General features: G+C 38.3%; 1 protein-coding gene across 2 annotated transcripts in view; it reads right to left on the bottom strand.

Annotated features, from left to right (window-relative positions):
• Window positions 1–1,171: 1,171 nt before the first annotated feature.
• Window positions 1,172–16,043, bottom strand: part of PRKAA1 (protein kinase AMP-activated catalytic subunit alpha 1) — a 40,123-nt gene continuing 25,251 nt past the window's right edge. Inside the window, exons 4-9 of one of the 2 annotated variants that reach the window (XM_070743406.1) lie at window positions 15,659–15,803; window positions 12,899–12,986; window positions 10,075–10,299; window positions 7,914–8,397; window positions 7,673–7,799; window positions 1,172–5,876 (exon numbers count right to left, since the gene is read on the bottom strand). In XM_070743406.1, coding sequence (XP_070599507.1) covers window positions 5,632–5,876; window positions 7,673–7,799; window positions 7,914–8,397; window positions 10,075–10,299; window positions 12,899–12,986; window positions 15,659–15,803 — 1,314 coding nt within the window. In that variant the 3' untranslated portion in view covers window positions 1,172–5,631. Of the gene's footprint in view, window positions 5,877–7,672; window positions 7,800–7,913; window positions 8,398–10,074; window positions 10,300–12,821; window positions 12,987–15,658; window positions 15,804–16,043 lie in introns of those variants that run through there. The other variant, XM_070743407.1, reaches the window with a different exon arrangement.

Here is a 16,043-nt window from a genome sequence, read left to right as displayed (position 1 = left end):
CCAGCCAGCATGGGAATTATGGGAGTTAAAAGTCCAGAGATATCTTAAGTTACCAAGGTTGTACACCCTTGTTTTAAAACAAGATTGATTCCAGGAATCTTCACAGTAAATTTGGATAATTTTCTTGACAGCAATAATGAGATCATGTCTTTCTGTAGTGGCAGAATAAGTCTTTCAGGGGGCGGATAAGTAAATTGGTATATTCCATATAAAAAGTGGGTTCATACTGATGGTGTGTTTTAATAATTTAACTTGATGACTTCAGCTTCTCTACCCAGAGAACATCTGCCAATCAAAGAAAATGTTTTTTTTTAAAAAAAACTATCAATCAAAATCATAGTTGTAGGATTTGGGGATGATCTCCCATACAATTAATAATTCAATTCTATCCTAAATCAGCCAATATAGATCACTTCTCTCCCCCCCCCCAAAAAAAAACCAGCCCAAATGATGAAACTATGGAGTTTTCTCTCTCATTTCTCACCAGATCAGAACTGTGGTGGCAACATAGTCTGTAGTCCGAGACATCCACTTTAGGGGCGGATAAGTAAATTGGTATATTCCATATAAAAAGTGGGTTCATACTGATGGTGTGTTTTAATAATTTAATAATGATGACTTCAGCTTCTCTACCCAGAGAACATCTGCCAATCAAAGAAAATTATATTGGGCTTGGTCAGGAATAGGAAATCTGATCTGCCCCTTCCAATTATCTCGCACTACTAGACCCATAAGCTACTAGGGCTGATGGGAGTACAATAGGATACCAAGCTCTTAAGCCTGGACCACAAGGACTGACAATATTATGATACATCCACCCCTGGTTTCACCAGTCCTCTGTACAAAGGTGTTTCATGTGTAGTTATTTGTAACTTGCTCACCAAATCCCCTAACCTTAGTGGCTGATTGGCAATGGTAATAATAGCAAATTTCTAGGAAGCCTGGGATTCCTCAGAAAGACATCTTGAAAGCATTGTCACCCACTGCTCTCCGAGACTCATAAAGTAGGCTCTTCACTGAGCTACTACTTCCATCAATAACTGAAGGATCAGAAGTTCTTATTAACCCAAGGTCAAAATAGTAGTAAACCTCCATCGATGTTGAAAAAGTCTCCAGCAATTAAGAAGAACAGTCAGATGAATTAAGGAAGCTAAGAAACTGTACCATGGAATTTCAAGGTTTACTTGCATACAGTTTAATGTTTGTTAAAAGTAACAGGTCATATACAGCTATCACAAGCAATTTCATTCAATATTGATCCCCCCCAAAAAGAGAGAGAGGGAGAGAGAGAGAGAATATGCAATAAAAGTAGGCACATATTGTTTTTGAGAAATGGTGATCATCCATTTCGTAAGCAATACAATGGTAAAAATCAATTGGCAAAATTATCTCAAACTTTATACTGATCGAAAAGTTAAAATGACAAAACATGTGAAAGTCAGCCTTTGGAAAGATTGCACTACGAAGATGGATGGGATTTTTACTTTTTTACCAATATTAAAAATTTACATTGCACAAGGTTTCCACTTCCTACATCATCACCCCCCCCACCCCTCTTTGAGCAATCACATTATGAAGTGTTTGCAATTAAAACAGGTCATCTGAAGGGCTTTTCCACTGGAACGAGCCCAATGGAACAATATTTGAATAGGCTGCTTAGTCAAGCTATATACTTGTTATTTTTCATTTTTAAAACACATTTTTTTTGCCAAACAGTTCCCAACATGGTCAGTTCTGCAAAGCGGCTTGTATTTCATGATCAATGGCCCTGACCTTCCTGTATCACTAAGAAGTGCCAGCAAATAAACCTCCACTATAGGACCACACGGGGCCTGAGTTAAAAGGTGGGGAAAAGTAATTTCAACATTGATGTTTTAATCCAAGACTAAAAATTGTTACAAAAACATTGATTCATTTTTTTTTGCTTGAATACACCCAATTATTCCTTCTGCCCAAGTTAACAAAAAAATTAAAAGGGAACGTTGAAATGTCTTTTAAAGAAAAAATTACAAAATTCTGTATTTAAGAATAGGCAACTGTACCTTTTTGCTATGTACTTTGGCCCTCATATTCCTAAGAAGTTAAGGCCTGATAATGTGACACACACACACCCAACACTCAATAAAATTTATATACATAAAAAAATTAAAAGTTTTATACATGATAACATTTCTTAATGTAGACACCAAATATAAAATCAAGCTCATTTCAGTTGGATTTGAGCAGGAAACATACCAAAGCTACAGTTAAATATGCAGACAGATTTAAAAATATGGATCCCTGAAGTCAACACAATTTTACTTCGGGTTGGACTTTTGGATCCACTGAAACAGAGAAACATGTCACTTTATGGTTTACACACATTGATTTTTAGGTTGGTTTTTTTTTTTCAAATTTAAGATTGTAGCTTGCAAAAAACATTTTGAGCTATGAAGGGGGGGAAAGGTCATTTATGTCATTTGCCAAGCTCAGTATTGACAATTCCAAATTAAGATAGCATAAATAAAAATATAAATCACAGTAATTGTATAGATGCAGCAGAGCAAGATGTAACAAGTAGTTTTATTTTCTTGTTGTAAATTAAGGACTACTCCTTGGTCCCCAAGACAACCATCTCTTTATATATCACAGCAACACTATTTAGCTACTGACTCCTTTTACACACACATATACACACCCCACCGCCCTTTCCTTCCCACACATTTTATCTCTTTTGGAGTACATATTCGTAACTGCAAGTTCAGTTTTAAAATCGCTGTTTAAATTCTGGGAAGTAATGAAGTATGAAACTATATCATAACACCACCTTAAGTGTTTGCTCTCTTAAAAAGGCCAGCACATGGCAAAAGCCCATGGCTATATATTTGAGGGCCTCCTGACCATAGCACTGATTTTGAAGTTCAAAGTTTACTTAATTAAATTATTGAAACAATGCAGCTTCTGAATTCATGCATTTATAGGCTGAGCCAGGTTTCTTCAGTGCATCTTGAGTTGCTGGTACAAACTCACTAGATACATATGATTGTATTCAAATCCAAGCATCCCTTTATTGGCTGTTTTTAAAGTTTTTGCTGGCACAATTCAGTTGTGTACCTCTGCTATATATTCCCATTAAAGTAAAAGACTTTACAAGATGAAGCCAAGCTAGTATTTCTTTGATAATGGCTGGTGTACAGTTTTTACTACCCTGCCTAGCATGGAAATTAGAGGCTAATAATAATCGAAATCATACTGCAAGACATTCCAAAGGCACAATATTAAGCAAGAGAAATTAAGAGATCTGCTCTCTGGCATCTGCGCATCTTATAAGAAGCTTCACATGCTACTTTGTCACTGTTTGCTTAACCATGGTTTGTTGAATAAGCCACAATTGGCTGGGCATACATATCATAATCCATGTCTGCTGAATCAGTCTGTTAAATAAGCTACAACTAGCATAGCTTTACAGAGTAACAGCTGGGGTTGCATAACATGCTAAGCCAGGCAGAAACTGTTATGCCATAGCATGATATATGAACCTAACCTAAGTCTCATTAATAATCACTTATTAATGTTTTTCTTAATTATATGCATATCAAATCACAGTGAAGGATTTGCCTGTGTTCTGAAATTTTCACTTAGTCCAATTGCATTACCCATGAACTAAAGTGTTGCATCTGTACCAAGCAAAGATCAATTTCAGCTTTTTTCCCGTTTTTAAGATGAAAACTCAGATTGCTGCTTTATCTTACCTGTGGGCTTGGTGTCAAGGACCAATATCCCAGGATTTATATTTTTCCCACATCATTAACACAACTGATAACAAAATTAGGACCAATTTATCTAGTATAGTAAGTCACATTAACTGATCTCAAGAATTATTACTGAAAGATCCTCTACAGTGGGTAAATCAAACAGAATTTTTGTTAACAATAAAAATAGGGGAGGAGGGATCAACATCTTAGTTTGTTATAGAAGTTGTGGAAGCCAAAAGGAACAGAGTATACCAAAACGAATTCATAAACACAAGAATCTGGTTTATCATCTCATTTCAATGGGATTTATACATTTGGAATCTTAATTCATATGCCAAGAATAATCAAATTGTGCAAATCATGATTAAGTGTTATGTCTTCACCAAATAAGAATTGTTGAAACATGATACAGTATTTCTATTGGAACACCATTCTATAATTTTAATCAGTTCAAAATAAGCCTCCTTTAACTTTTTAGAGTAATTTTATCCAATAAAAAACCCCAAGATTTCTCACAGTATAGAGGGGGAGATTTTCTCTAACAGTTTTTCAATAAGAAAATTTAATTTGTGGCAGCTGACTCATTTCTGACCTAACCAATTAAAGTCTATACATATCAAAACAAAACCAAAGTTACTTCATCGTTCAAAACTTTTAGAAATCTTAATTCAGTATATATAAAAGCAGTATAAAAAAGTGATTATGCAACACAGGCAAAATCCAGATCACTCTCACTAGAAGAGTTATCTACTAGATATCTGTATGAAAGCTATATGAAAACAGTAGCCACTGAAAACCCAGGGCAGGGCAGGATGCGATTCCAAGAATTGGATACACCAGTCTGGGATATCCTATCAGCTATGGAACCATTGTTTTTAGATTCAGGCACAGAATCCATATCCTGTTGTGGCTGCAAAATAACTGCTTCCACGCACCCAACATGGGTCAGAAAACCTGCAGAGTTGCAATCTGGGTCAAGCATAGTATCATTCGCGCAGATCAGTTGTGCTGTGGTGGCGGGGAAAAATAGCCCTATCTCATGAATCCTCCCTAAGGTCACCTGCTTAGATCCATGGTGGGAAGTTGTGCATTCATAGTATAAATTCTGATTGCCTTCCAATAAAACAATAAAACACCCCACTCATCTCACCATTTTACAAAGTGCTTCCGAAACTTGTCACATGTAACAAATGTTAGAGAAAACCCACGCAACTTATTTTCAGACCCTGCTTTTCTCTTTACTGAATTAAACTGAATATTGTTATGTTTGGTATTATCATTTCCAGGACAAAGTCCAGATTGGTCAAAGCAGAGTACCCTATACATATCTTTTCCACTCAAGTGCACCACTGGCTGTTGAAAACTAGGTGCCAGATAGATGAAGTGTTGTTTGATAGAGGGAACACTTTTGTTGACACAACAGAATACAAGCAAAGACGGTGTCCAAAAATTGCCTTTTGATCTTAAAAATGAGCACATGTACTGTAAAAGGAATAAATTATCAGCATACAAAGGTCAAACTCCATGAAGCCCTAATGATACACAATGTAAAACATACTGTTCTTGTACCTGCACATCATACCAATAGACTATTTAATCATAATTTGCTTCGGTACATTAATGATAGCCTTCCCCGACCTGGAAACCTCCAGATGTGCCCTTCCTAATCTGCAGACAGAATGGCAAACACATCTGGAGGACGTCTGATTTGGGAAGGATGCAGTATGAGGTGTAGACTGCTTCTAAATGCAAGTTCGATTCCTGTGCAAATTGCAATGTAGCTAGTCTTCTCAGTGCCAAAGTTAACTGTAACTTGATTATAATTGGAAGCATTTGACTATGATTTTTTTTCCTTTTTCGGCATGCTTATTGCTGTAAAAAAAGCCAACCTTATAAATCATTGCGCAAGTATTTTAATTAGATTTGCACACATTTCAAAAAATTCTATCGTGTGGCTCCCTGATCTTGGGGTCAATTCGGTTGTAGAAGAGTCAAGTGAAGAAGTCACTGAAGAGGTAAGAGATGCATCAGATGGTTTTGCTTGAACATCAGGGTCCGAGTCCTTCCGACCAGATCTATAATTAGTCACAGAGCCTGACCTTTGGGGAGTGGTAGTCCCCGATTTTCCTTCAATAATTTCATCTAGGGCAAGCAAAGAGAAGAATTTAAAGGCTAGAACAATTTGAAACATTAGTAAGAAAGACAAAATGTTAAGTCACCGTTCTATGCATCCGGAATGAACATTTTATCATTATTATTTTTTCTAATTGGTTGTACAGTGAGCTAGGTGTTTAGACTGTATTTGGCTTTCTTAATCCATCTAGAGCAGGGACATCAAACTGGATTTCCTTGAGGGCCAATCAGCATTGTAGTTCTCCTTCGTGGGGCGGAGGGGGGGATGGTTGCCTTCTACAGCACTCTGCCAGCCCAAACGGGGTACCCTGTTTTTGACCTCAATAGTCTCCTGCAGCACTCTGCTGGCCAAAATGGGGCACAGAAGGGCCATGCACTGTTCCCTTCCCATACCCCATTTTGACTGCCAGAGGCTATTGCTATTTCCAGGCCAGCCCCGCGGACCAATTTAAGCACCCTTGAATTTGACACCCCTGATCTAGAGAGTGCTTTCCCAGGTTCTGGGATAGGCAGATGTTGTTGTCTGATGGTGTTAAATGTATCATCCAAGGATGGGTGTAATTCCAACTAAAGGTGCCTTTTGCAACTGACTTATGGGGATTTTGTCAATGCCAATGGTGTTCAAGTGATGCTTTAGATCTTTTGAGAATGTGCCTATTTCTATTAATTATTATTAACATTTATTAGAAAAACTCTCCCCAATATTTTCCCATGTGGTGCCTGACGGTCGTATATGCGCTGACCACTAAAGCACATATTGTTATTCGTATGCAGATACTGGATGAATGGGAGAAGCAACCTGAGATCCCAGCTACTTTCTGTTGTACATACTCCTGGCCAGTTGGAGGATGATGAAAATATTGAGGACTCAGATTCAGATAGTGTTTATGAATTAGTGGTGGGCCCGGGGTTACAGGTAGTAGAACAGGTGAGAGGCCAGACACAGGATGGGGCTATGAGTTCAGGATCTAGCGAGGGAGAATCAGACGTTCGCTGGGTTAACCCTAAATTCAGAAGGGCCCAAAAACGAGAGGAATGAGTTAAATATTGTAGTGATGTATTTGGCACATCAGGGGGTCAGGGGGGGAAGAAGGGTGGAGTTTCAACGTTGCCGAAGAGAAATGGAGGTTTTTCTTGCTGCTCTGAAGTAAGCAAAAGTATTCTGTGTTGATTAACAGTCAGGGCTGCTGTTTTAGAAATCATGCTATTAGGAAAATAAATCTTGTTAAGTGAAGAAGGAGAAGGAATGTGAGAAATGCAGTTAGGGGAGATAACGGACCTGTATGAAATGTGTTTGAATTCCAGAAGAGCAGAGAAATAAATGGAGTTTCTTTATTCATGAAATAAAGCATTTAATAAGAGTTATTTGTAATTGCTAAATTTCTACCAGAAACCAGAACACTTTCTAGTTTAGTTGAGTTGAATTGGGTTGCATTAGTGTCACTGCACCTTGTACAACAAAATGTATGTTTGTATGTGTATTTGGTTTTGTATATTAAAGGGTTTTAATCTGCTTTTAGTATTGGGTTATTACTGTATACTGCCTATGATTGCTGTTAGCCGCCCCGAGTTTTCGGAGAGGGGCGGCATATAAATCCAATAAAACTAAACTAAATGCCATCTTCATTTTTATGGACTCATTTCTATTCATATGGATTTTAACTTTTGCATGAAATTTTAAATCAGCAGTGATGTGATCCACCATAAGCACCACAGAAAGCAGACAGTTTATCTTTCTTCCCCCTTTTATAAAAACTGATATATGCTATGTAAGAGGCTGCCTGCAAATAACCAGTTTGACGTACCATCAATGCTACGGAAGTCCAGTAGATAAGTCCTGCTATCCACCTGGTATAACTGCAGGCTCATTTTGGAATATGTGCCTGTTATTGGATTCTTTCTCCGAACACGCAAGTAGTATGGATTTACAACCTAGGAAAACAAAATAGAAACTTAACAGAAAACATCAAAAGAATTATTACACTGATTGTCATTATCTCTATTTGAAAATCACCATTTGCAGGGAGACAATATAAGCAATCTCACCTTCCATTCATAATCCAATTGCTTGATTGCCCGGCAAACTTCCGCCATTATATCATTTGGCCGACTCTGACTCCGAATTCCTAAATGCCATTTAGCTCTTCTGACCCCCTGATGTTTGGATTTTTGGGGATTTAGCTCATCGAGTGTATGGCGTGACCTTGGTACTTCAGCAACTAAAAACGGCACTCTTTCAGGGTGAGGTCGGGAGAAATGGTCATCAAGAAAGGAATCTGGTGGGCTTGTAGCTAAGTAGAAGTCTTTCGCTTCATTCATTATTCTTCTATTATCTATAATGAGGTGATAGGCCACCGCTAACGGATCCTGATGATTGCGATTATATAAGCAGCCTAGCACTTCCTCCTCTGTACATTCAAACTTATCACAGACTTCTTTTAAGGCTTCATCATCAATCATAGTTGAACTATAAGAAGGATCTTCAGGAAAGAGGTACTTGGGGAGGTCTTGTTTAAACCATTCGTGTTCCCTAGATGAAAGCAAGAACCATTTTAAAAGCTAGTCGGTTCAACCATTTTGGTTCAACCATTTTGCCATGTTTTACTGACAGAACATGCAAAGTATACAGAAAATCACTTCCTATTTCAATCCATGTATGGATTTGCCAGAACTTAAAATTAAAGTCCAATTAGATGCTGTGACTGTAGTATTAATAATCACCAGATTCAAACATAATCTTTTAAACAATATTCTCTTCCCTTTTAAAAATCTGAAGATCTTAGCATCAGATTTCTCGCTGGTATAAAATCGCCTTTATAATTAAAACAGGCAGTTGGAATAGGTTACAGTACTACACTTACAAAAATATTTTAAGTTTTTCTTTAACCACTACAGTGGAACTATTCCATATTAAAGTTATTTGCAAATATTCAAATAATAATTAAACATAATATGTTACATTTTATATTTTTAAAACTCAGCAAAGGAGTTTAAATATCAAGCCTGGAAGTGAGTTTTCTGATTTGCTACCCTGTTTCCCCGATAGTAAGACACCCCCAATTGTAAGACGCATCGAGGGTTTCAGGGGGGTCGGCTAATATAAGCCGTACCCCGAAAGTAAGACATATGTCTTACTTTCGGGGAAACACGGGGCTATTGCCGGGGGGAGCCCGATGACGTCGCTTCCAAGCTCCCCGCACGCCCCTCGCCTTCGCCTCGCCGCGGCGCCACCACCTCTTCCCCGGCTTGGCAAAGCGAAGGACGGCGCTGGTCCGAAGCGAGCCGAGTGGGCGGCGGCTTGCAGCGAAGGCGCTCATCCCAGCAACCGAGTCCTGCCGAGGCTTGGCTGCAAGCGGCCAGTGAGGCCGACCAGCTCCGAGGCGAGCGGCCGGAGCTGCGCCCTCCTTCGCCCGCCTCCTTTCCGGCAGGCAGGTGGGGCTGCCCAACTGCGCAGAGCGGCTCCTCCCCTCCAGACACACGCTTCCCCGACACGCGTCTGTGGCTCCACGCGTGCACGCCGCTTGGAGCCCTGAGGTTGAATTTGGAAAAGGGCTCACGAGGCTCCTGTCCCGCGGCTGCCCTTCTGGACTCTGGGGAGATGCCTTCGGGAACGCGACCCTTTCAATTTTTTTCCAATGTAAGACATACCCCGAAAGTAAAACGTAGTGGGGCTTTTGGGGGTAAAAAGAAAGTAAGACACTGTCTTACTTTCGGGGAAACACGGTAGTACACTGGAAAAGGCCTTCTAGTTCAGGACCCCCCAAACTTATCAACTTTAAAACACACTTCTTTTTTTTAAATGGGAGGGAGAGAGAAAATTTGGAACAGGAATGCTTTGTCTTACAGAAATCTCAAGTGCCTATTCCCACTTAAACTGCTCCTCCAGAAACTCCCAAATGGAATGAAAATTAGGCCAGTTTTTCAAACATTTTTAGGGGCCCTGAAACAATGAAGCAAAGAAGTTTCATTACCAAACTAAGTAAACATCATCAGAAATAGATGTTTTCTATTCATATGCAGGGCTAACTGTCAGGTAACCTAAAACAAACATAACATCAGAGTGTATTGGACTCAACTTTTGATCCAATTTTCTTTTGATTCAACTCAGCCTAATCACAAAATGACCAAGCGAATGTGAAGCTAATGATTGAATAAAACTTTTTAGATGATAATTGCCTCCCTGATGGAATCAGATGCTGTAAGATACCTTATATCTTTCACCGTTGCTCTCTTCATAGGATCCACCTGTAGCATGTGTTTCAAGAGACTAATTACTGCTGAATTTAAGTATTGAGGCGTATAAAAGATACCATCACATATCTTCTTAAAAAGTGTTGGCACATGATCATCATCAAAGGGAAGGGTTCCACATAATAAAGCATAGAGAATAACACCACTGCTCCAGATATCTACTTCTGGCCCTGCGTATAACCTGTAAAATGGAGATCATAATATTTTTTCCAAGCAAAAAACACAACATAAGCAACTGTTACACTGGATTGTTAGCCTTTTAGCAAATGTTTGTGAAAGGCTACTTAAGCACTAATATTCATGCAGTTAACATCCTGATTTGTTATATAAAATAGAACAAAACTGGTAAACTGAGCGAAAGAGAATAGTCAGAAAGACGAAGGCCTTGACCTGGTTTGGGCAAATATAATGGGCTGATATCTGATTAAGTCCAATACTATCTCCTGATTTACACATTGATGGCAGGATACAGTCTCTCCCCTTCTCTGAACAACGTTCTTTCTAACATATTTTGCTTAATCTAGGATTAATCAGCATGTCTAAAGCAGCAGAACCAAGCCTTCAAGTTTCACAGAGTAGTTAAATGCAAGCTTTGATTATTTTAGCCCTCATTAGCATTATGTAGTGACCGATTTAAGGTAAGAGGTATAGGAAATTTAAAGTAAATATAAGACGGAACCTCTTGCCCACTCCTGACTTTATTAGCTGCAGTTAAAGCATAGATCCATGATGGTGAACCTATGGCATTAATGCCAGAAGTGGCACACAGCGCCCTCTGTAGGCACACAAGCTTTCACCACAATTCAGTTTTGCCATGCATGCGCGTACGCCTCCCACCAACCAGCTACTCTTCGGGTCTGACGCACATGCGAGGTGGACATGCATGGGGGCAGGGCGCATGCGGGAGCACATGCGAGGGCTGCACACATGCATGGGAGCCAAGCGCACATTGCATTTTGGGTGTTTGGGTGCACTTTGGGCACTCAGTCCAGAAATGATTAGCCAACACTAGTATAGATCATATCTAAGGAACTGTTCTGAGGTTAAAAACAAAATATGCTCATGAGCTCCTTGAATGAAGAGTGTAGTTCAAATTCAATTTATATTCAGCGATTTGACATACAATCATAGAACTGTGTATAGAGTAATCTGGGAGCCCTGAAAGCATTTTCAAAGTACCAATAGCCTTTTATCAAATTGCACCTAAAAATTAAAATGGCAGAAAGAAATCCTTATACAGTGATACCCCGTCTTACGAACTTAATTCGTTCCGTGACCAGGTTCGTAAGTAGAAAAGTTCGTAAGACGAACCTATTTTACCCATAGGAATCAATGTAAAAGCAAATAATGTGTGCAACCCCGTCCCCAAAGTCACCCCTTTTGCCTCGCACCGCTGGGAAACCCCACCTCTGGACTTCCGTTGCCAGCCGAAGCGCTAATTCTTGCATTGCTGGGATTTTCCTGAGCCTCCCCTCGCTGGGTTTCCAAGCACGCCGGCAAAAATGAAGGGAATCCCAACGAGGGGAGGCTCAGTGAAATCCCAGCAATGCAAGAATGGGTGCTTTGGCTGGCAACAGAAGTCTGGAGGCGGGGATTTCCAGCGAGGGGAGGCTCAGGGAAATCCCAGCGCTTCGGCTGGCAATGGAAGTCCGGTGGCAGGGCATCCCAGCAGCGGCGGCTCAGGTTCGTAAGGTGAAAATAATTCGGAAGAAGAGGGAAAAAAACCTTAAACACTGGGTTCATATCACGGAAAGTTTGTATGAAGGGTTTGTAAGACGAGGTGTCGCTATAATCTGGAAAATGTTATTTCTGACAATATACATCATGCTATAATTATTCTGAGGCAAAAAGGCAACCAGTCTTGGGTTCCTGTCTGATTGCAGGTGATTTTGCTACTTCAATCAAAAGACTGGAGGTTTTTTGTCTTCTTCTAGGGTCAGGTATTTGTATGTAAAACATTTAAAATATTGGCAAAAGGGTATCTTTGAACTTAGGCATGTTAGAAATCAGTTTGCATATCATGGTCCAACAGAGAAGTACCCTCTTCTACCTCCTAAGATCCTTGCGAAGATACTTTCGCATTGTGGTTGACAGAAAGACAATATATACAATTATATTAAATATATTAATCGTATTAAAACTTATTACAGTAATTGTATTCCAACTTTATTATTAAAATTTAGGTATAATTAAATGAAAAGCGAGTCTAAAGCAGATTCTGGCTTGCCGTTCAAAAGTTGTCCTCAGCCCATAAAATCTTGGGCATCAGTGACTCAACACAATGTGCACATGTCACAGCAGCCTTTGACTTCTAGGCTCTTTCCCCCTCATCTCCTCCTCACTGATTGAATGAGTTTGGAAGCTTTTAATTTGCATTTTTTAATAGTTTGCCATAATATTCAGAGAAAAAAAAATCATGTTTAACAACGATAGTTAATAAATGTCTAAACTCACATTTTAAAAGTCTAATCTGGCTTGTTCGAAATACAATTTTAAAAGCTAAAATTAAAATTCCAGAAGTCCTGGTATGCAGGAGGATAATAAAAATGAGATATTGTATGAATTTGTTTTGATAAGTCATGGTTTGATGTGACGTGTGATCACAATCGTGGTCTTGTGCACAGACACAGTTAAAATAAAATAAAAAGAAGCCATCAAAGCCAGGAATTTCAAATTTCCAAACCTGGAAGTTTCTCAATCTACCTTGCAGCTTTAACACTGAAGAGCAGGGCTTTGATTTTGAGAATACATATATACATTTATCCAAGAAGAGAAACTACCTTCCTGAAATTACTTCTGGAGCAGCGTAGTTAGGAGAACCACAGCTCGTTCTTAAAAATTCTCCATCTGACATCATATTTGAGAGACCTGAAAATGCACAAAAGTACAAATGAACACCCATAAAAAAGATTAACAGATATTTAACCTTTTCGCGGGGAGAATGCATCATACCCTATTCAATGACAGCACTACAGGCTGAAATAAAATTAGAATCATATGTTTAATTTTAAAAAAATGGTTTTCTAAATAGAAATTAATATTGAAAAACCTCTATAAAATTTTGACAAGAAAAAGAGTTATGAAAAAGACAAAATGCCTTTATTCTAAGTAGCTAGTATGCAAATGCCAGGTGAGGAAAATAAAGAAAGAAAATTGCATTACTTTTTTTTAAAAAAAATCATACTTGTTTTATCAACTTTGTTGGCAGCTCAAATATTTCCTTGAATCCAATTTAATTCAATTTATTGGATTTATATGCCGCCCTGAGTTTTCGGAGAGGGGCGGCATATAAATCCAATAAATTGAATTGAACTGAATTGAAATCAAGTATAACTACTGGGAAATTTGTGATTACACTGTTGCTTCTAGAATGTTTGTTTAGCTTACAGACCTGTAATTTCCTGGAAGTATGACAGCTAAGTATAAACCTCTTTTTAGATTTTCAAAATCAATAAAAATTTGCTAGATGCCGCTATCTAACAGAAGTTAAATAAGATAAACTACCGAAGGGGCTTAACTTTACAACAGGAAATCGTGCTCAGTGAAACTTTCATAATTCAAGGGTTAAGTATAATTATCTAGAGTCAGGCAGATGAGATAAGAATCTGTGTGTCTCTGTGTGTGGTATGTGTAATGCGTGAGAGAGAGAGAGACAGAGAGAGACTAGACAGGAGAGAGAAGAGAAAAGAGAGAGAGCAAGAATCCTTGCTCAACCTGATGCTTTTCAAATGTGTTGAGCTTCAAATCTTATAATCCAAATACAAAACAAAAGGGGATTAGGATTAGGGTTACTGAATTGTTTCTATTGCATACCTAGTAATATCAACCCAGAAACAGAAAGTTATGACATATATTTTAATCAAATTAAAAATCTAGACTTCAAAGAATGTAAAATTTAATTAAGAGTTCTGCTTTTCACATTTAATATTTATTTTAATTAAAACATCTATATAGTTGCATTGTTCAATGCATGTTTTTTAATCCAAAAATCCAAATTTAATTTTAAATGAACCTGGACCCAGTGAAGCTGAGCCATTAACAGTAAGAAAAATATTAGCTTCCTGCAATCAGCTCTTTTCATCCACAATCAATCCATTTTATCATCTATCAGCATCCCTTAGTCTTTCATTCTTTCCCTTGGGGAATTAGCTTGTAGGTTTTTCTACAAAGGTCTGTGGCCACACAAGATGTTTTTGTTTATTTTCCAAATAAAGTATGGAGAAAACTTTTCCCATAAGGTGCATGGAAGTGAGACAAAACCTATCTCTGCTCAGGAAAATGTAGTAGAGCAACCAAGTCAGGGCAATGGAATATTAGCAATTACATTGCCAATGAAGGATTCAATATTGTGGGCTCCAGGCCAACAAGTTACAATCCTGTTTAGAGGTGGGAGCTGTGGTTTGATCTAGGGCTAGGCTAAATGCCTGATAAATGACTCATGTTTATTGTGGGAAGTAGAAAGAAAATAATGAATACTTTGTGAAAATTTATGGAGATTTGGGTTTTGTTAAGTGAAAGAGAGACTACGTTATCCACTGTGAACAGTAAACTTGCAAGTCAGCTTATCAACGGAAGAAAAACAAACAAGGAATTTTGCTGCAAGTCCTTGCTTTTTATTCTAAAGAGTATGAGTGAGAGATAGAGGCCGAGGAAGAATTTAAAAAACCCTGACTAATTAAAATCAATTAAAATCATACAAGACAGGATATGAAAAGTTCTCTAAATGATCATAGCAATAGCACTTAGACTTATATATTGCATCACAGTGTTTTTACAGCCTTCTCTAAAAGGTTTGAAGAGTAAGTCTATTGCCCTCAACAATCTGGGTCCTCATTATACCCACTTTGGAAGGATAGCAGGCCCAGTCAACCTGGAGCTTGGTGATATTCGAATTGCCAAATTGCAGGCAGCCGATAGTCAGCAGAAGTAGCCTGTAGTACTGCATTCTAACCACTGCACCACCGTGGTTCTTATAGCAAATTTCTCTATTTCTCTTACCCAGATATTTTGGTCTGTGGTTTCTGTGAGCGTCAGAGCCTGATTCTATTTTCTTTATTCCTGGTTAAAAATTATTTTTCCCTGTTGTAGCTCCACAGCTTTTGAGGTTGCTTTAAATCGTGCATAAGTGCACTTTTGTGCCTAATGTCCCTGTCCCACTGTCTTATTATCCTTTCTATTACTACGTTCTACTTACGTTACGTTATGTTATGTTAATATGTACCATAATACTATACTTGTTTGACAAATAGATAGATAGATAGATAGATAGATAGATAGATAGATAGATAGATAGATAGATAGATGTGTAGATACAAGAGCATTTTGTCACAATAATATAAATAAAGTGAACATCAATTCAAGGTAAAAACCTGAACTTAAAAGCAAGAGTAACAGCTACATTAAACCACACAGTTCCTAAATCGACAAAGAAATGTTCAATACTAGAAATAAAAGACCTCTCTCGGCTTCAACACAGGCATTTGAATCTTAACTCCCGACAAACAAGCAAATGATAAAGACAGGTTTTAAACAGAACCTACCAAAATCAGCAATCTTGGCATTCATGTGTGCATCAAGTAGTACATTTTCAGGCTTCAAATCTCTATGGACCACCATGTGCCTATGACAATAATCCACACCAGAAAGAATTTGCTGGAACAGACGTCTACTCTCCTTTTCATCAAGCTAATTATTAGGGGTTGGAAGGGGGGGGGAGAGATGGGATGAGACAAGAAGTACATTTTTTAAAAAATGCATACACCACAAACTGTCTCAGCATTAATACCAAAGGGGAATGTTTTACAGCATAATCAGAATGCCCAATGGGATTTTTAAAAGAAAGTGTATTTGAAAGAAAATGGTAAGAAAAAAAAAAGAATAAGTAAAATTAGGCAAAAGGAGGAAAGCAATTTCTGAGCTTAGCAG

Source organism: Erythrolamprus reginae, chromosome 2, assembly GCF_031021105.1.
Source record: "Erythrolamprus reginae isolate rEryReg1 chromosome 2, rEryReg1.hap1, whole genome shotgun sequence".
NCBI lineage: Eukaryota > Metazoa > Chordata > Lepidosauria > Squamata > Dipsadidae > Erythrolamprus > Erythrolamprus reginae.
The sequence above is the reverse complement of the archived record's forward strand: the minus strand, read 5'-3'. Positions and strand labels throughout refer to the sequence as shown.